The sequence below is a fragment of the Nipponia nippon genome, unplaced genomic scaffold, assembly GCF_047370975.1.
Source record: "Nipponia nippon isolate SJK-2023a ecotype South Korea unplaced genomic scaffold, ASM4737097v1 scaffold_25, whole genome shotgun sequence".
NCBI classification, from domain to species: Eukaryota; Metazoa; Chordata; class Aves; order Pelecaniformes; family Threskiornithidae; genus Nipponia; species Nipponia nippon.
The window spans coordinates 6,689,007-6,708,496 of NW_028262342.1; the positions used below are offsets into that span (position 1 = coordinate 6,689,007).

General features: G+C 54.0%; 2 protein-coding genes across 5 annotated transcripts; both read left to right on the plus strand.

Annotated features, from left to right (window-relative positions):
• The first annotated feature begins 1,766 nt into the window (after window positions 1–1,766).
• LOC148055282 (polymeric immunoglobulin receptor-like) lies at window positions 1,767–9,390 on the plus strand. 4 transcript variants are annotated; one of them, XM_087761993.1, is made up of 7 exons: window positions 1,779–2,026; window positions 3,344–3,685; window positions 4,062–4,382; window positions 5,074–5,403; window positions 6,486–6,561; window positions 7,903–8,025; window positions 8,813–9,390. In XM_087761993.1, the coding sequence occupies exons 1-6, from the start codon at window positions 1,978–1,980 to the stop codon at window positions 8,021–8,023; spliced, it is 1,239 nt and encodes a 412-aa protein (XP_087618119.1). In that variant the 5' UTR covers window positions 1,779–1,977; the 3' UTR covers window positions 8,024–8,025; window positions 8,813–9,390. The 4 variants fall into 4 exon arrangements, with proteins under 4 accessions (XP_087618118.1, XP_087618120.1, XP_087618121.1 ...); XM_087761992.1 differs by lacking the exons at window positions 6,486–6,561; window positions 7,903–8,025; window positions 8,813–9,390 and adding an exon at window positions 5,875–6,476 and having other exon boundaries at window positions 1,767–2,026; XM_087761994.1 differs by lacking the exons at window positions 6,486–6,561; window positions 7,903–8,025; window positions 8,813–9,390 and adding an exon at window positions 5,858–6,055 and having other exon boundaries at window positions 1,773–2,026.
• Window positions 9,391–9,778: 388 nt separating this feature from the next.
• Window positions 9,779–18,715, plus strand: LOC104013216 (polymeric immunoglobulin receptor). The gene is made up of 8 exons (XM_087761991.1): window positions 9,779–10,031; window positions 11,348–11,689; window positions 12,062–12,382; window positions 13,074–13,403; window positions 14,486–14,561; window positions 15,375–15,490; window positions 15,907–15,956; window positions 16,420–18,715. The coding sequence occupies exons 1-8, from the start codon at window positions 9,983–9,985 to the stop codon at window positions 16,624–16,626; spliced, it is 1,491 nt and encodes a 496-aa protein (XP_087618117.1). The 5' UTR covers window positions 9,779–9,982; the 3' UTR covers window positions 16,627–18,715.
• Window positions 18,716–19,490: the final 775 nt, after the last annotated feature.

Below are 19,490 nucleotides of genomic sequence, written 5' to 3' on the forward strand. Positions count from 1 at the left end.
AGGAACAGCTCTCCAGAATACTCTCCCAGCCTCCAGTGATTTTCTGGAGAGGATTTTTTTGTTATAATAGCAATGGCTAAATTCTTTTTTCCTCTTTAATTCATCTACTCCGTCTGCTGACACATAAAAACTTTTGGTGTATGAACAAGCTGTGGTAGTGAACTCCACACTCAATGCACGCGTGGAGAATTTCCTTTTCTCCTTGTCTCCTAACTAGTGACTTGCGTCTTAGAACAGACAGTGAATTATTGCTCCCTTTCTCTCTCTCCCTGCTATTCCTGAGTTGAGAGACTTTTGTAATATCACTGCTGTCATCTCCTTTCCAGGCAAAAAGTTGTTTCAGTAATTTCTTGTACATAAGGTGCCTCAGATCTTCTCTGTCTTGGCTGTTTTTCTCTGATCACCAACTCAGCTGACAAATTCGGAGCAAAGACTCCTGATGTTTCTGTTACAAGCTTTGCTTTGTTTGGGGACATGATTATATTATTCTAAAATTTCTTCAGAAGGACAGAATATTTTGGATATTTATTTTTTATTCAGCATCCCAGTTCAATTTGACCCTCCTGTAGCTAAAATGCTTGTGAATCGGATTACAGTATTGTGCTTATTCTAATTGTGGGAAACCGATGTAATTGGACATTTTGTCTGGACTTTACTAACCAGTTTGACCCTTTCCAGAAAGCCGAGGATACGGAGCTAGGGAGATGCAGCCTCTCTGCTGAGCGCCCGTACAACGTGCGAGATGACGAGGCTGTGCGGAAAGCCCAGTGCAAAGGGACGATCAGGGAAGAGCGAGCTGTCCCGGTCAGGACAGAACAGACGGGCAGGCAGAATGAGAATAGCCCTCAGAAAAGAAGATGCAGCAGAAATGATGACACCCAGAGGGGAGTTCTCAGCATTACCACAGAGAAGCTCACAGTACAAGACACTGGGGCGTACTGGTGTGCTCTTAATGATGACTCTCACCTCTTCCCAATAAAGGAAATTAAGCTGGCTGTTTTCATAGGTGAGTATCTTTTTTTTTTTTTTTTTTTTTTTTAAATTGGAGAAACTCCTTTCTGAGTTGCAGAACTCACTTCCTAGGCTTGCTGCCCCACCTGCTCCAGCCATTCTCTGCTCTCTGTACTCCGCAGTTCATTTTACCTACTAGGCTGCTCCTGACTCCCAGTTCCCTCACCCCCTCATCTCCAGTCCCTGAATCACGCTGGGGACCAAAAGGACATGGAGAGCCAGGACGCTGTGTTTAGCTGTCTGTTTTCACAGTAAGTCAAGGGTCAGTAAAGTCAGGAGCTGCTTTCAATGGATTATTTCAATATTTGCATTGTTTCTCCTATACTTAAAATCACTTCAGTTGCACCTGTGGAGACACAACTGTGTGATGTGCAACACCCAAAAGGTTCTGGTCTGGTTTCTCCAGCTGGGCACGCTGCGGGTAGGCACCACGATGCGCCACAACAGAGCACAGGGCACAAGGGGACCGGCTGGGGTGGTGGAGGTCGGGCATCACAAACGGCCCGGCCCGCGGGAGGGTCTGTGCGGACACAGCCCTGGACGCATCGCCACCCTGGCTTTGAGGAGACTTTGCAGCGAGGGGCTGGGGAGGGGACACCTTGGGAGCCCAGAGAGAAGGCTAGGCCAGCGCAAAGGTCCTGCTCCATCTCCCGTGGCTCGGGACAGCCAAAGGAGCGCCCCGCTGGCCTGAGGGCACAGCGTGACAACGGCCAGGTGAGAGCAGCAAAGGGCCTTTGCCATCAGGACGGGCCGAGCTCTGCCCTCAGCCGCTTCCCCAAATGCACCCTGAAATTATCTTCATATCAGTCGTGTTGCAAAACGTGGTGAAGGATTTCCGTGGGACAGCAAGACCTCGGGCACTTCCTCCAGCAGCGTCACTGTGATGCAGGAGGGCTCACGAGGCAGACGCTTTTGAGCGGGACGCGTTGGGCAGCCCCCAGCAATGCCCCTTCCCTGGGCCTGAGGATGGCCATGGAGCTGAGAGTCCTCCTCCTGCTGCCGCTCTGCTTCCCAGGTAAGAGAAGGGCTGGGCGTGCCCCAGGCTTCCCACGCACCCAGGGGAGGGGACACCCTTCCCCACCTCCCGCTGCCCGCGGAGCTCCACATTGCGGGGGAATCCAACACCGGCCGGACTCCGAGATGGGCAACTCGCGGCAGGGATGGGGAGGGAAGGGGCAGCCCCAGTTCCCCCCACCGCACATCTGGCTCCTCTAGGCTCTCGGGCCAAAGCACCCGGGGAGCAGAGAGCCGCAGCCTCCCAAGCAGCCCCCGCGCCTCCCCCAGTCAGCACTTCCCATCACACTGCCTGGCCCCGCTCGGCTCTTCCGAGGGCAGCCCTGGGTCAGGACAGAGCTCTCCGGGGGCCTCCCTGCCGTCCCAGCAGAAAGCACAAAGCTTTCAGCATGTGGTAGGCTGGGGAATCGAGGCAGGACGGTGGCCAGCTCCTTGTTTCCTTCTGCGAAGGCTTGTTTGTCTCTCAGTGCCCGACCCACGCGGGCTGTGTGTGCAGAGCACTCTGCACCCTCTGTCCAGCACAGACCGCTCTCGGCAGAGCTGCCCCTAGGTGGGCCTCGCCCCTCTGCCCCACTCTCTGCATCTCCCCCCGCAATCACTGTCTTTCCGCCAGCTCCTCAGCAGGCTCTCTCAGGGCCAACGGATAAACCCTTCGGAGCAGGGACTGCCTACGTGGGGGTGCCTGGACGGCCCCGCACCCTGCACGGCCTCGCGCCCCGGGTCGCTGGGCGTCCTCGGAGGATGCGGCACGGAGGAGCGGCAGGCTGCTGGGGGCAAGCTCAGGCCCAGCCACGGCCGAGCATTTCATCGCCAGCACGCTCGCTGCCCTTGCTCCTTCCCTCTGTCCCATCCCCACACCCCCTACAGACGGCCACCCGGCCCCTGAGGGGCGGCTGAGCCCCACCACTGCCACCCCTGCGTGGGGAGGGACTGGTCTCCATTTTGCCTGCGGCAAGGGGCCGTAACAAGGGGGCGGGCTGCGGGGGCAGCTCCAAACACTGCGCCACGCACGGCTCCATTTAGGGTTCAAGGTCCAACACCTCTGCACCCACATCTCTGCGGGTTTGGAATCAAAGACACCGGGTGTTAAATCACAGTTGTGGTCCCAGCTCAAATCTCAACGCTGCTCACCAGAAATCAACCTTCCCGTTTCCAAGCGGGTGAATTTATCAGGGGAATGGATCTCGGGTTTCGGAGCTCCTCCAGCCACAAGTGCCCACGGAGGAAGGTCGGAGGCAGAGTTTCCCCAGGTCCGTCGGGAGGTGGTGCGCAGCCCTGCGTCAGCTCCCCTCTCCCTCACCACATCTGATATTTACAGGTCCCCATGCCCAAAGAACCGGCGCTGAGGAGAGCCGATCGGAAGGAAGCACTCTCTATATCCAGTGTCCTTACACACCACCGGCTGGCTACCAGCTGCAGAAAGCCTGGGTCCGCATGACAGATGGAGAACTCAATGTCTTAGTGAAGACAACACAATACCCGTACAAACTCAAGGCCACAAAGGGGAAAGTTACAATAGAGGATGACCCCACGAACGGGACCGTGTCCGTCACCGTGACCAACCTCCAGGCAGAGGACTCGGGCACATACGTCTGTGCTGTCCTTTACGACGATTACAGGTATTACCCACTAAAGGAGATCTCACTGAATGTTTTCAAGGGTGAGTACCTTCTTCCCCACACAAACCCAAGTCTTGTCAGAAAGCAACATCATTCCTTCCCCCGCTCCGTCCCCCCTCTCCCACACAGCTGAGCGGCTGCCCCCGGCCCCCACAGCCCCCCCCCCCCCGCCAGCCTCGCTCCCCACCTTCCCCGCTCACACAGGCACGGTGTGAAGGAGCCCCACAGACCCGGCTGGCCCTGCAGGCTCTCGCCTCCCTCTTGTCCTGCCCTGCCTCACCCCTGCCCTGACTGGCGGGCCGTCCATGAGGGAGTTGCCCAGGGCAGAGGCTGGCCCAGGTGCCCAGCTCGGGCCGGGGGGCGGATGCCCGTGTGCCCGCTGCTCGCGGGTCAGTGACCACAAGTGCTGTTTCGCAGAGTTGCACAAGCAGGAGCTGGACAGTCTCTCTGTGCAGTGCCCGTACAGCACACTGAGGTACAGCACAGGGACAAAAGTCTGGTGTCGAAGAGAAGGTCCGACTACATGTACAATTGTGGCGAGGACAGACTACCCTTCAACACGGCGTAATGGCAAAGCTCTGGAAGGCAGAACGTTGATCCAGGACGACAGCCTGCAGAGGACTGTCACCATCACCATGCAGAAGCTGCAGGCCCAGGACACCGGCGTGTACTGGTGTGAAATCTACAGTAGCCTTGGTCTCACCCGGATGATGGAGGTCAGGCTCTCTGTGGCCAAGAGTGAGTACCTACTGGCAGCCAAGGGTGGACGTTGGCAGATTTCAGCCCCACCTCCCCTGCTTGTTCTCCCTCCCGTCCTGCGCCACACCACGGAGAAGCCCAGCGCTGCCGCCGCACAGCTGCCGCCCATCTCCCCCCGCCTGCCTGTCTCTCTGGCGGGCACGCTGGCGGCTGCCCCTTGGGCCTGTGGAGCCACAGCCTGGCCCTTCACGCTCTGTCTGCTGCCAGCAGAGACTCGGGGGAGGTTCCCATGAGCTCCCGCAAATGGGGCCGCTCTTCACAACTGCTTCCCGCAGGGCCGATCCAGGGGCTCCGGGAGCAGCTTCCCCAGCTCGGCGCTCGGCTGGCCCACGCTGGGCGCTGCTGGAGGCCTCCCCCACGGCCAGGCATTGCTCCTGCTCTGGCCCCGCAGCTGCCACCCCTCCCTGGTCCTCGCCTCCTCGATCCCTACAGGCTGAGCGCCTGTCAGCATGTGGTCCCTGGGGGAACCAAAGGAACGGGACAGGACCCCACCCAATTTGAGACTCGCCTCTGCACGAGTAATCTGGCTCCAGTCCCCTTCTGCTCCTCGTGTCTGGAGGTAGACGGACATCCAGGGAGTGTTCAGCCCACAGCCTGTATTCCAGGGATGGGGAAGGGGTGCCACTGTGCCTGCTTTGGGATCTCACCCAACATGCCGGGTGTTTTCCAGGGACCCAACAGTACACAGCCAAGGAGTCAGGCAATGTCTCTGTCCAGTGTCTGTACAGCGTCTCAGACTATGGGGCTGCGACCAAAGCCTGGTGCAAAGAGGGACTTGCGAAAGCATGTACCGTACTGGTCCACACGAATTGGAAACGCTCAGGGTACCTCAGGACAGCTCAGCAAGGCCGAGTCACGATCCAGGACAACACCCAGCACGGGATTGTCACCATCACCATGGAGAAGCTGGAGGCACAGGACGCCGGTGTGTACTGGTGTGCGCTTTATGAACAGTCTCATCTTTTCCGAATGGCGGAGGTTACGCTCAGTATTTCCGAGGGTGAGTACTGACCTGTAGGGAAACATGGTTGGTTGTAGATTCCAGACTCTCTTTCCTACTCCCTCCCCCTAGTCTCTGCACTGCCCAGCTTACACCACCTCCCACGTCACATCCGCATGCGTTTGCCGGCCCAAACCCTACAGCATTGTACCTTCTCACACCACCCATGCTATGGAATGGCAACAGGGATCAGAACCGAACCACACGCATGGGCTGTATCGCTTCTCCTTCACCTGAGAGCAGCCTCAGTGGTTTTCACAGAGGTGCTTCTGTCAGTCGTTCTCATGGTAGCAGTTCTGCCCCTTTATAGCAACTCATCCCTTGGCTTTCAAAGACTGTTAAGACCTTCCCACTTGGTTGCTGAGAGGACAACCTTTAGACCCGGATTTTAAAGATCTGTGACTTGTAGGCTTTCTTCCAGCATGATGTTTTAACCCTAAGTGCTAACGCTTAGGCACCGGATTGTGGCAGACCGGCAGCGCGCTGCCGTCTGTCTGGAATTTGGCAGAGCAGCTCTGAAGGGATACGGCAATGCAGACGACAAGAGGGGACGGCATAATTCTCCAGGCGAAACTGCTAACACGGGGGACCGAATGCAGTCTCTAAGCAAGCGGGTTCCTGCACACACAACCTCCCCTGGGCACAGAAACAGTCCTGGAAGCAATTGTTACAGCCGAGTCCTTCGCAGACCATGCTCTCTGCTTAGTTTTCACAAGCCTCTGCCTGCTTCAGCACAGAGCGGTTAAGTACTTCATTGCTACCTGAAGACCTTTGCCATAGAGCACGTCTGCTCGCACCTATAGCACTTCCTTCTGCCGTGCCTTGGGGGGGGTACACGCAGAGCAGAGCAGAGCGGGGCTGAGCTGAGCTCCTGGCGCCTGCCTCCCACGTTCTGACCCTTACGTTGCTTCGCCTGCTGCCAGCAACTCTTGATGACACAGCTTACAGCCCGGGCGCTTGTCTGTGCTGCGTGTCACAGCGGGAGTGGGTTTACGGCCATGTAGCAACGGCAGGGAAATCTAGGTGGTAAATGCAAAGCATCCCAGTTGTGATCATTCTTCTCTTCGTGTTTGGGATTGCAGTATCGGGTGGAACAACTTTGCCAGGTACTGCAGGCACAAGTCAATCAACCCCTTTTGGCAACACCCCAGCACTGAGGTAAGGCCTCGAGAAAGTCTCTGAGCTTGAACACAGACAGGATTTCTCAATGTCTCGTATTGTTTCCCCTGTACTTAAAATCACTCCAGTCGTGTCTGTAGAGACATTACTGTCAATACACCACCTCGGCAGCTCGACCCTTGACTGGCCGTTCTGTTTTGCTTTGTCTCCTGTCACTGACAAAGGTCAATCCTTTCTCTGAATGTATTTTACTTGCAGGTGAAACACCAAATATCTTTTCTTCCACTTCTCCAATGATTCCCTCTAACTCCACTGAAACAACTACCAATAACGAGGAAGAAATAAAACAAACCAGTTGAGCTGTCCCTTGCTGCCAGCTGAAAGGGGCAGCACAGGCCCGTCTGAACACTAGAGGGTAGAAAAGGGCAGGGTCTCTTTTCTCTTTCCCTCGGTGACAAAAGAATCCCCTTCTTTTAGCAGCAGACAAGTAAGAGGGAATTTGCCAGTCTAATTTATCCACAGATGCAAAACTACTTGAGAAAGTCCTTCACCAAAAAGTGACTAGGGAGCTATGATGTTATGGGGCAAAGAAAAAGCATTTCTCAGACTAGACAGTAGCAAGCAGAAAAGAATAGAAAAACTGTGGTTTCACCACAAACGGCGAAAGAAATGCACGTGGCTGCAAAGATCATATCCCAGACATATGCCTGATGGAGGATACGGCTGGGTATCTCTGTACCGCCTCCTAAGATGAAAACAAAGGGAAAAAACCAAAAATTCAGAATGTAATAAATTCCAACTGGAAAAAGAAAAATCTCTTGATCCTTGCTGGGAACCTGGGCCTCTGAAACAGGAGGATCTGTAGCTCTTTTGCTTTATTTATGGCATAGCTAACGTCTTCTTCCATCCTCCTTGCATCGTGATACCATGGAGCAACGAGTCTTCACACACCTTACATCCTGTGTAAAAATCTCTGTGCTCTTTCCGTTTCTCTGTCTTCTTCATTGATTGTAACTGTTAAATTTGCTCCTTTCAGGAGTTTTCTATGTGGGGAAGATATCTCAAAAGCAATCTGTACTATCCAGCTCCCCATGGTTTGCAGAGCTAAGTCTTTCATAATGCTAAACTGCCATCTGTAGAATTATGCCTGGGACAGATTTACCTTCCTTTTTACCTTCCTCATTTGAGTCTCCCTTAAATAATAATTCCTGCTGGATTCCCCTTATGGATGAAGAAAGCAAGCACTCGTGTTCTATGAAATCCTTACCCTTCTTGGGGAACCCCTCCACCTCTCTGGCTCAGTTGTGCTGCTCTTGGGGGGGGGGGGTTTAATTTGTTTTGGTTTGGGGTTCTTGTATATTTTTTTTTCTTTTCTTCTAGCTTGCAGATCATCCTTTGGCTTGTCATTGGTATGGTGACCAACAAGATCCTGGCAATAGCGATCCTAGTGTTCCTCACGAGAAGGAGGAAGAGGAACTCCACAGCGAAGGCATCTAGATAACAGTAAGCAGCAAAACCACAGTGCAAAAGAGCAAGCCATCCCCACAAGGGGAACCACCTGCCTGGTGGGGATGCAGGTCATGTGGGCTTGTAGCCAAAACCAGAGCAAGTCCCTTCTCACCAAAGCTTTTCCACTGGGGCAAGCTCATGTAATTGAATCCCGTTTGGAGAAGCAATGAAATAGAGTAAGACAGGACACAGACACCAACAGGCACCCTGAGACACTGCCCTTGAGGACAGTGATAAGAAAAGGAAGAGAGGGGTAAAGAGGCTTGGGGAAAAAACCCTGTGCTATATAGAGACAGGTTTCCCCTCTTTTTCCCTATGTCTCTTGAATTTCTCAGCAGCAGCTCCTTCCACTACACCACCCTTGCCTGGTAGGGCCGACACATCACATCACTTTATACCGCAGTGTAGTTTAAATCCCACACAGTCTAAAAGCAGGCAGGGTATTAGCTTCCCTCCCTCTGTTGCTCAGCACCAACCACTCTGGTGTGAATTTCCCTCCCGATATTACTCAGAAGGAAACATTTTGCTTAAGCAAAGAAACCTCTCCCACAGCCTAAATATCTCCAAATACATTAAGCCTCCCTTTCACAAGGCTCAGGGGGCAGTTTGCATGACCAGTCAATTTGTCCCTGGTTCCCGAAGTTCCTATAATTCTGCAAGGCACAGTGAGTGTTTACCCCGTCAGGAAACATTAGCCTTCTTTTCCCCTTGCTGGACTGAAGTATGAACACATCCAGGCTAACAGACTTCTCATGAAAGACTTTTGCCTCTTCCCGTCCAGGGCAGGAGATAGCAGGAGAGGAGAAAGTTCTGAGAAGAGCTCACGTGACACCCTGTGCCAAAAGCAGCTCCATGCCTCAGGACGAAGAAGTCTCCTCCAGCAAGCCAGAGCACAACCCACCACCCGCTGCCACCCTGCCAGCCTCACCTGAGGCCAGCCCTTAAACATCTTCCTGCATGTAATACAGCAAAGGCAAAAGGGACTTTGAGAGAGGGAAAAAACAGCTTCCTATAACCTCTTAATACTCTCTTTCCTCCTCCTCCTTCTACTCTTCCCATCTCCAGCCCAACCAGCAGCCTCACCTCCTCATCCCCTTTTGACTAGCAGAGGAGAGAGGCAGGCTGGGAGGAGCCCATGGGCACCATCCGCTGCTGGGAGCGGGCCTGGCAGCCTGGCTGGGCGCTGCCACCAGCACTCCTGTATTGCCAGGTCCCACCTGGGAGCAGCGCCTGCAGCAGAGCAGCATCTCGCCCCGCAGCACCCGCACTTCCCATAGAGATCGGCAAACCCTCTCGGCTTCCCCACCGGCCCCTGCACCAAGGCTCTGCAAGGTTGCCCCACGGTAAATAAAATGTGCAACACCCAAAAGGTTCTGGTCTGGTTTCTCCAGCTGGGCACGCTGCGGGTAGGCACCACGATGCGCCACAACAGAGCACAGGGCACAAGGGGACCGGCTGGGGTGGTGGAGGTCGGGCATCACAAACGGCCCGGCCCGCGGGAGGGTCTGTGCGGACACAGCCCTGGACGCATCGCCACCCTGGCTTTGAGGAGACTTTGCAGCGAGGGGCTGGGGAGGGGACACCTTGGGAGCCCAGAGAGAAGGCTAGGCCAGCGCAAAGGTCCTGCTCCATCTCCCGTGGCTCGGGACAGCCAAAGGAGCGCCCCGCTGGCCTGAGGGCACAGCGTGACAACGGCCAGGTGAGAGCAGCAAAGGGCCTTTGCCATCAGGACGGGCCGAGCTCTGCCCTCAGCCGCTTCCCCAAATGCACCCTGAAATTATCTTCATATCAGTCGTGTTGCAAAACGTGGTGAAGGATTTCCGTGGGACAGCAAGACCTCGGGCACTTCCTCCAGCAGCGTCACTGTGATGCAGGAGGGCTCACGAGGCAGACGCTTTTGAGCGGGACGCGTTGGGCAGCCCCCAGCAATGCCCCTTCCCTGGGCCTGAGGATGGCCATGGAGCTGAGAGTCCTCCTCCTGCTGCCGCTCTGCTTCCCAGGTAAGAGAAGGGCTGGGCGTGCCCCAGGCTTCCCACGCACCCAGGGGAGGGGACACCCTTCCCCACCTCCCGCTGCCCGCGGAGCTCCACATTGCGGGGGAATCCAACACCGGCCGGACTCCGAGATGGGCAACTCGCGGCAGGGATGGGGAGGGAAGGGGCAGCCCCAGTTCCCCCACCGCACATCTGGCTCCTCTAGGCTCTCGGGCCAAAGCACCCGGGGAGCAGAGAGCCGCAGCCTCCCAAGCAGCCCCCGCGCCTCCCCCAGTCAGCACTTCCCATCACACTGCCTGGCCCCGCTCGGCTCTTCCAAGGGCAGCCCTGGGTCAGGACAGAGCTCTCCGGGGGCCTCCCTGCCGTCCCAGCAGAAAGCACAAAGCTTTCAGCATGTGGTAGGCTGGGGAATCGAGGCAGGACGGTGGCCAGCTCCTTGTTTCCTTCTGCGAAGGCTTGTTTGTCTCTCAGTGCCCGACCCACGCGGGCTGTGTGTGCAGAGCACTCTGCACCCTCTGTCCAGCACAGACCGCTCTCGGCAGAGCTGCCCCTAGGTGGGCCTCGCCCCTCTGCCCCACTCTCTGCATCTCCCCCCGCAATCACTGTCTTTCCGCCAGCTCCTCAGCAGGCTCTCTCAGGGCCAACGGATAAACCCTTCGGAGCAGGGACTGCCTACGTGGGGGTGCCTGGACGGCCCCGCACCCTGCACGGCCTCGCGCCCCGGGTCGCTGGGCGTCCTCGGAGGATGCGGCACGGAGGAGCGGCAGGCTGCTGGGGGCAAGCTCAGGCCCAGCCACGGCCGAGCATTTCATCGCCAGCACGCTCGCTGCCCTTGCTCCTTCCCTCTGTCCCATCCCCACACCCCCTACAGACGGCCACCCGGCCCCTGAGGGGCGGCTGAGCCCCACCACTGCCACCCCTGCGTGGGGAGGGACTGGTCTCCATTTTGCCTGCGGCAAGGGGCCGTAACAAGGGGGCGGGCTGCGGGGGCAGCTCCAAACACTGCGCCACGCACGGCTCCATTTAGGGTTCAAGGTCCAACACCTCTGCACCCACATCTCTGCGGGTTTGGAATCAAAGACACCGGGTGTTAAATCACAGTTGTGGTCCCAGCTCAAATCTCAACGCTGCTCACCAGAAATCAACCTTCCCGTTTCCAAGCGGGTGAATTTATCAGGGGAATGGATCTCGGGTTTCGGAGCTCCTCCAGCCACAAGTGCCCACGGAGGAAGGTCGGAGGCAGAGTTTCCCCAGGTCCGTCGGGAGGTGGTGCGCAGCCCTGCGTCAGCTCCCCTCTCCCTCACCACATCTGATATTTACAGGTCCCCATGCCCAAAGAACCGGCGCTGAGGAGAGCCGATCGGAAGGAAGCACTCTCTATATCCAGTGTCCTTACACACCACCGGCTGGCTACCAGCTGCAGAAAGCCTGGGTCCGCATGACAGATGGAGAACTCAATGTCTTAGTGAAGACAACACAATACCCGTACAAACTCAAGGCCACAAAGGGGAAAGTTACAATAGAGGATGACCCCACGAACGGGACCGTGTCCGTCACCGTGACCAACCTCCAGGCAGAGGACTCGGGCACATACGTCTGTGCTGTCCTTTACGACGATTACAGGTATTACCCACTAAAGGAGATCTCACTGAATGTTTTCAAGGGTGAGTACCTTCTTCCCCACACAAACCCAAGTCTTGTCAGAAAGCAACATCATTCCTTCCCCCGCTCCGTCCCCCCTCTCCCACACAGCTGAGCGGCTGCCCCCGGCCCCCACAGCCCCCCCCCGCCAGCCTCGCTCCCCACCTTCCCCGCTCACACAGGCACGGTGTGAAGGAGCCCCACAGACCCGGCTGGCCCTGCAGGCTCTCGCCTCCCTCTTGTCCTGCCCTGCCTCACCCCTGCCCTGACTGGCGGGCCGTCCATGAGGGAGTTGCCCAGGGCAGAGGCTGGCCCAGGTGCCCAGCTCGGGCCGGGGGGCGGATGCCCGTGTGCCCGCTGCTCGCGGGTCAGTGACCACAAGTGCTGTTTCGCAGAGTTGCACAAGCAGGAGCTGGACAGTCTCTCTGTGCAGTGCCCGTACAGCACACTGAGGTACAGCACAGGGACAAAAGTCTGGTGTCGAAGAGAAGGTCCGACTACATGTACAATTGTGGCGAGGACAGACTACCCTTCAACACGGCGTAATGGCAAAGCTCTGGAAGGCAGAACGTTGATCCAGGACGACAGCCTGCAGAGGACTGTCACCATCACCATGCAGAAGCTGCAGGCCCAGGACACCGGCGTGTACTGGTGTGAAATCTACAGTAGCCTTGGTCTCACCCGGATGATGGAGGTCAGGCTCTCTGTGGCCAAGAGTGAGTACCTACTGGCAGCCAAGGGTGGACGTTGGCAGATTTCAGCCCCACCTCCCCTGCTTGTTCTCCCTCCCGTCCTGCGCCACACCACGGAGAAGCCCAGCGCTGCCGCCGCACAGCTGCCGCCCATCTCCCCCCGCCTGCCTGTCTCTCTGGCGGGCACGCTGGCGGCTGCCCCTTGGGCCTGTGGAGCCACAGCCTGGCCCTTCACGCTCTGTCTGCTGCCAGCAGAGACTCGGGGGAGGTTCCCATGAGCTCCCGCAAATGGGGCCGCTCTTCACAACTGCTTCCCGCAGGGCCGATCCAGGGGCTCCGGGAGCAGCTTCCCCAGCTCGGCGCTCGGCTGGCCCACGCTGGGCGCTGCTGGAGGCCTCCCCCACGGCCAGGCATTGCTCCTGCTCTGGCCCCGCAGCTGCCACCCCTCCCTGGTCCTCGCCTCCTCGATCCCTACAGGCTGAGCGCCTGTCAGCATGTGGTCCCTGGGGGAACCAAAGGAACGGGACAGGACCCCACCCAATTTGAGACTCGCCTCTGCACGAGTAATCTGGCTCCAGTCCCCTTCTGCTCCTCGTGTCTGGAGGTAGACGGACATCCAGGGAGTGTTCAGCCCACAGCCTGTATTCCAGGGATGGGGAAGGGGTGCCACTGTGCCTGCTTTGGGATCTCACCCAACATGCCGGGTGTTTTCCAGGGACCCAACAGTACACAGCCAAGGAGTCAGGCAATGTCTCTGTCCAGTGTCTGTACAGCGTCTCAGACTATGGGGCTGCGACCAAAGCCTGGTGCAAAGAGGGACTTGCGAAAGCATGTACCGTACTGGTCCACACGAATTGGAAACGCTCAGGGTACCTCAGGACAGCTCAGCAAGGCCGAGTCACGATCCAGGACAACACCCAGCACGGGATTGTCACCATCACCATGGAGAAGCTGGAGGCACAGGACGCCGGTGTGTACTGGTGTGCGCTTTATGAACAGTCTCATCTTTTCCGAATGGCGGAGGTTACGCTCAGTATTTCCGAGGGTGAGTACTGACCTGTAGGGAAACATGGTTGGTTGTAGATTCCAGACTCTCTTTCCTACTCCCTCCCCCTAGTCTCTGCACTGCCCAGCTTACACCACCTCCCACGTCACATCCGCATGCGTTTGCCGGCCCAAACCCTACAGCATTGTACCTTCTCACACCACCCATGCTATGGAATGGCAACAGGGATCAGAACCGAACCACACGCATGGGCTGTATCGCTTCTCCTTCACCTGAGAGCAGCCTCAGTGGTTTTCACAGAGGTGCTTCTGTCAGTCGTTCTCATGGTAGCAGTTCTGCCCCTTTATAGCAACTCATCCCTTGGCTTTCAAAGACTGTTAAGACCTTCCCACTTGGTTGCTGAGAGGACAACCTTTAGACCCGGATTTTAAAGATCTGTGACTTGTAGGCTTTCTTCCAGCATGATGTTTTAACCCTAAGTGCTAACGCTTAGGCACCGGATTGTGGCAGACCGGCAGCGCGCTGCCGTCTGTCTGGAATTTGGCAGAGCAGCTCTGAAGGGATACGGCAATGCAGACGACAAGAGGGGACGGCATAATTCTCCAGGCGAAACTGCTAACACGGGGGACCGAATGCAGTCTCTAAGCAAGCGGGTTCCTGCACACACAACCTCCCCTGGGCACAGAAACAGTCCTGGAAGCAATTGTTACAGCCGAGTCCTTCGCAGACCATGCTCTCTGCTTAGTTTTCACAAGCCTCTGCCTGCTTCAGCACAGAGCGGTTAAGTACTTCATTGCTACCTGAAGACCTTTGCCATAGAGCACGTCTGCTCGCACCTATAGCACTTCCTTCTGCCGTGCCTTGGGGGGGGTACACGCAGAGCAGAGCAGAGCGGGGCTGAGCTGAGCTCCTGGCGCCTGCCTCCCACGTTCTGACCCTTACGTTGCTTCGCCTGCTGCCAGCAACTCTTGATGACACAGCTTACAGCCCGGGCGCTTGTCTGTGCTGCGTGTCACAGCGGGAGTGGGTTTACGGCCATGTAGCAACGGCAGGGAAATCTAGGTGGTAAATGCAAAGCATCCCAGTTGTGATCATTCTTCTCTTCGTGTTTGGGATTGCAGTATCGGGTGGAACAACTTTGCCAGGTACTGCAGGCACAAGTCAATCAACCCCTTTTGGCAACACCCCAGCACTGAGGTAAGGCCTCGAGAAAGTCTCTGAGCTTGAACACAGACAGGAGTTCTCAATGTCTCATCCGCAGTACGCCTGTCTTCCTGGGGCAGGCAGTCTCTGGGCGTTCTGGAGACTCCTGCTTACAGAGGAATTAGATAGGACAGGAGTCCTTACCAAAGATGGCCCCTCCTCTTCCAGCTCCTGCCCAGAGTGTAATTACAAAGAAGCAAACTGATAAATCAAGTCACAGCTTTCTGGAATGCACATGCTTATCTACTTTTTTATCCTTATCTCTTTGGGCTGTGCTCTTTGCACCAATAGAAGCTCCCAGATTCTGCCCCTAAGCCTTTCTGTCTCACTCCTGTCCATGAATATTTAACAATGAAACAGTCCTTGGCTGCTATTTTATCCTTCCATTTACCAGGCTGTTAAATGTAAGGGATTTTTTTCCCCTTTGGACATCTGCTGTCATCAACACTACAGCAGCACCTAAGAGTACAATCATACATCAGCTTCAGCGCAGCAGGTGCAGCAAAACACAGGAGGAAAAGGCAGTTCCTACTCCAGAGATCATGGAATTGTGCTCTGAACTTTGAACAGTGGCTTGTTTTTAAAGCCCAGAGAGTAGTTTAGGAAAAGCTCAGAAGGCACACCCAGGTAGAAAAATCAAGATAGCACTGCTGCAGGAGAACCAGACCCTCCTTCCAAATGCGTAAAAGCTAGTGCATAAAAGTTATTCCTGTCCCTTTTTTTGGTCACTGTTTGGTAACGGGCTGTGCCAGCATCATGCTGTGCTACCATCTAACACTGGTAACTCCTTTGCTCTCCCGGCTTCAGCTCAAAAGTAAACACCTCTGTCCTACTCTCTGTGATCCTGAGCATCATGTTCGTCCTGGCACTTATCAGCTCGGTAACACTGTGCATCAGGCGGCGCAAGCAGCAGAAGAGAAGAGGTATGTGGAGGCTGGTGATGCCTTGTATTCTAGTCTGTACTAAACAGGTCCGTCTCTGGCCATCACTTTGCCACTCCAGGCGAGCTTATTCCCAACTCAGTGCCCTGGAGGAGATAAGGCAGGTGCAGCCTGGGAAGCCTCAAGGCAGGCTCCTTGCCGTGATCTCCTCTCCCAGTAAGTCAAACGCGTGTTCCTCCAGACTCTGCACAGGACACCTCCTAACATGTTAGAGGAGAATTAAAGTGAGAGCAATGTGTTCATCAGATTCAGGGTAGATGGGGCCCACTGGCACACCCATTGCTTCTATCACTGGGCAATCCCACAGCCTTCCCCAAAACTCCTGAAGCACAGGCAATGCCCAGGCATTTCATGGACTTCTCTACTTCTAAAACGTCTGATTTTGGCTGTTTCCAAAGGTACCAGCCAAGCAGAGGACACCTATGACAAACCAGAGGACATACCACAGGTAAGGAAAACGACAGATTTCCCATACGGTACCTGAATCCCTTACCAACAGTCTGTGAGGAGCTGGCTGACCCATCTGATGAGGGCCTTGGTGCCCATTTGTGGTTGTGAGCAGGAGGGGAAATGGTATTTAATGTCACCAGAGAGAGGAATGTTCCCAGGTGGAGAGAGAGGGGGTAATTAATGTAAGGAAAGTCCAGTAGGAAAAAAACACAGTGGAGGAAATTCTAGTAATCTCTGCAAAATTACTCAGAGACTAGAAACCAAGGTTAGACGATGAGGTTGTAACCTGTATCAAGGAGGGGGATGAAGGAAAGAGCTTTCTGTTCTTCCACCTCTGTTGTGACCAAAGGTAAGTTTTTACATGGCTTCTCCTTTCCTCCTGGGAAAATCTTGTTCTTTTGGTAACAGCTGTGGCCTGGCACTGAATCATGTTAATAAGCATTTTCCCTTTCTTTTCCTAGCTTGACAGCACTGAAAGAATGGAAAGTCCCAAGGATGACAGCAAAGACCTAAAATATGTTACCCTGAACTTTAAATCTCGACTCAGCCCTGAGGATCCTCTCTACTGCAATGTTGAACCAATTCAGACTCACAGGAAACCCGAAGATGAAAATGTGGAATATGCTATCATTGAACTCAAGCAGTTACCGACGAATGACAAAGGATGAAGCACAGAATCCCAAAACAATCCAGAAAAGAATAGGAGAAAAGAACTGTAATACAAAGTGGGAATGGGGAGTAGAAGGTGTGTGGATGGACACGGGGAAAAGATCTAAGGTTTTGCTGCCATGTGTATGTTGCCTATGCATTTTAAGACCTTCCTCCTATTAGAGGCCAGTAGAAAATCTTGCCACAAGTGCACAGATTCTCTCAGGTCAGACAGAGGTGCTGGGTAATTCTCAGGATCCCTTGCACATCTGCCTTCTTCAATTCCATTAAAACACAGATTCTTTTGGCAAGGCAGGTGTTGAGGACTGACCTTTTGAAAAAGAGCAGTATTCATCTGGACGTGGATGGGTTTGGTATTTCAACTATATGTTCACTGGTAGAAACTCTATCCCACTCCTAAGGGTTCAGCTACTATGGCCAAGCAAACTCATTCCAGTGCTGTAGGGATAAAACTCTAACCTTGCTGTGACCGGGTTCATTTGCCACGTAATGGGTGGGGGACATGAGCACTGGATTATAGGAATGAGCAGAACCAGCACCGACCTGAAGGCAAATAGCTTGAGGGTGTATTGCAACACGATGATATGCTGTATTGCAAACTGTGCAAACTGAGGATTGTGCTGTAGGAATCTGAGCACCAGAAGGTCTTGTAGCTACAAAACAACGGTGCATCTAAGTACTACGTACACCTTTTGAGACTTAGTGCAAATTCCCCTGTAACCTAAATTTATCAGTCTGCTTAGGTAAGAAGTAAGATGGTAAGAGGCTTTCAAACTGAAGCTAAATGTTTAGCTTCAGATCAAGAAATAGAGTGTGCACGCTGGAGTTTGGGGGTAGGAGGGAATGAAGGTGATGTCACTTCGAGCGCATGTACAAGCGTCCCTTTACGGAGCGCGGAGGGTTGTGGGATGGATTCAGTGTGGCTGCTGTGCTTGCACTAGCAAGAGCCTCCAACACTGTACCCTCTGGACAACTCCATTATTTCCATGCTTGAGGGCTGAATTTGCTCTCAGGGCCATCCACAGCCACAGCATATTTATGCAGTCTTTGAGGCCTGTACACTGAAAACACAATGAAGTAGCAGCTGAAATCTGAAGTTACAGGCATGGCTTCCCATGGGTAGCTTGTGCAGACTGCCCCATCCTTTCACCACCTCCTAATCAAAGGCCCTTACTTTGTTCAACAGCTTCTGGCTGGCCTGCTGTCTTGCACCCTCTGTTCCCCAAGAACACACAAACTGGCTGCTTGAACCAAGGCAGTGTGGAATCAAGACAAGCAGGGAGAACCAAAATTGAGTATTTCTGGAGAAAGGAAAGAAGGGAACCCCACGTGGTATTGCATTAGAGGAGTGGACAGGGCACTGGGATGTTTTTTGCTTGCTGTGCTAACTGCAAGGACGAGCCCAGAGAGAGGCGTGAGGAAGGTCTGTAGCACAGAGCAAGGAACTGGTAGGCTGTGCGAAGAAGCTGCAGGAAGTATGACACAGAGAACAGAGGAAGAAGTATGAGCGTAAGAGGGCTGGTCTCAACATCAGCTGATATAACAGAAGGGACACAATGGTAATTAAGAGTGGATTATTTACAGATGTAAATGTCCAAGTAAGTCAGACACACAATGTATTTATGGATCTCTAGTGCAGCTATGATGCAGGCTGGCAATTCCCAAGAGCTGCCACAGGAACACTAGACTGGCTGGGACCTCATCAAACCCTGCTACCCTGGATAATCACACCGTCAACTCTCAAACGTGTTTTTCCAATGCACTTGGTCTCTGGCCTTCATTGTTATGAGGCATCTTTGCATTCTTCAGCAATCACTACCCAGCTAGTCTCAGACGTAGCTCTGTTCTTTTGCAGCACTGTGCTGTACTTTAAACAGCTCGTCCCAGCCTATTCACCAGTGCAGCAGGTTCTTTCGAAGTTCTTTGGAAGACCAATACAAACCAGCACGCCTACTTCCAGCACCTTTTATTTTTTTGGCTACACCATAGAAAGCAAGCTTTTGTGGCTTCTTCTAAAGTCACAGGAGAGCAGAAATGCATGTGCAGTTTCATGGGAAAGCTCACCAGGGCCTTGGAAAGCGATACTCCGTATGACACATTGCTGCTTTTATAGCAGTCATGTGGTGAGCAATATGAAACGAGTTTGCTGGGGCTCAGCTCAGTTTCTCCGAAAGACCAAAAACCCTGGCGCTTTATTTGGCTGCACCAAGCTCTGCAGACAGGTGGCAAATTAAAGGGGCCTGAACCACTCCCTATTCACAAGCCAGTCACATCCATCTCTTGCTACGGCTGCAGCAGGGAAGCTGATCTATTTTTTTAGATTTTCAGAGTTGACGTGTTTAACTTGAAATGACAGAAAGAAAAGGAAAATGGTTCTGGAAATGGTTCATTCAGCCCAAGATTCCCCTAAATATTTGCTATGCGTGCAGTCAGTTACGCTGGGTCAAACAGTGGAAGAGTAATAGTAGAAAACAATTGAGCTCAAGAGAGACATTTTCAGGGAGACAGCTGCTGATCAAAGAGAATCCAGATTTGTGCTCACTGGAGTGAGAATGAACAAAAACTGCAATCAGTAAGCCTCACAGAGAATTTTTGGATACAGTAAGGTACCATTTTCTTAAACACTAATTAGAGGAAAGAAAAAGAAGGCACATTTATGAATAGATAGACCTGCAGGTTTATCTGCCTGTTAAGAAGCAGATAAGCACGCAAGTTAAGAAGCCAGGGTCTATTCGTACTTGCATGGAAGATCTCCAAGTAAATAAATTCAAAAAAGAAAAACCAGCAACCCATCCACAGCCTACCAGTTTGGTAACGCTATAGGAGGCTTCCTAACTGCAGTCCTGAACTACTGCATCAGTAT

Bases quoted from the DNA above. Each gene is read 5' to 3' on its own strand.
- LOC148055282 (XM_087761992.1), top strand. From the start codon at position 1,978: ATGGCCATGGAGCTGAGAGTCCTCCTCCTGCTGCCGCTCTGCTTCCCA. The intron at 4,383-5,073 runs GTGAGTACCTAC...GGTGTTTTCCAG, and splicing joins CAGGCTCTCTGTGGCCAAGA to GGACCCAACAGTACACAGCC. The intron at 5,404-5,874 runs GTGAGTACTGAC...GGATTGTGGCAG, and splicing joins TACGCTCAGTATTTCCGAGG to ACCGGCAGCGCGCTGCCGTC.
- LOC104013216 (XM_087761991.1), top strand. From the start codon at position 9,983: ATGGCCATGGAGCTGAGAGTCCTCCTCCTGCTGCCGCTCTGCTTCCCA. The intron at 12,383-13,073 runs GTGAGTACCTAC...GGTGTTTTCCAG, and splicing joins CAGGCTCTCTGTGGCCAAGA to GGACCCAACAGTACACAGCC. The intron at 13,404-14,485 runs GTGAGTACTGAC...TTGGGATTGCAG, and splicing joins TACGCTCAGTATTTCCGAGG to TATCGGGTGGAACAACTTTG.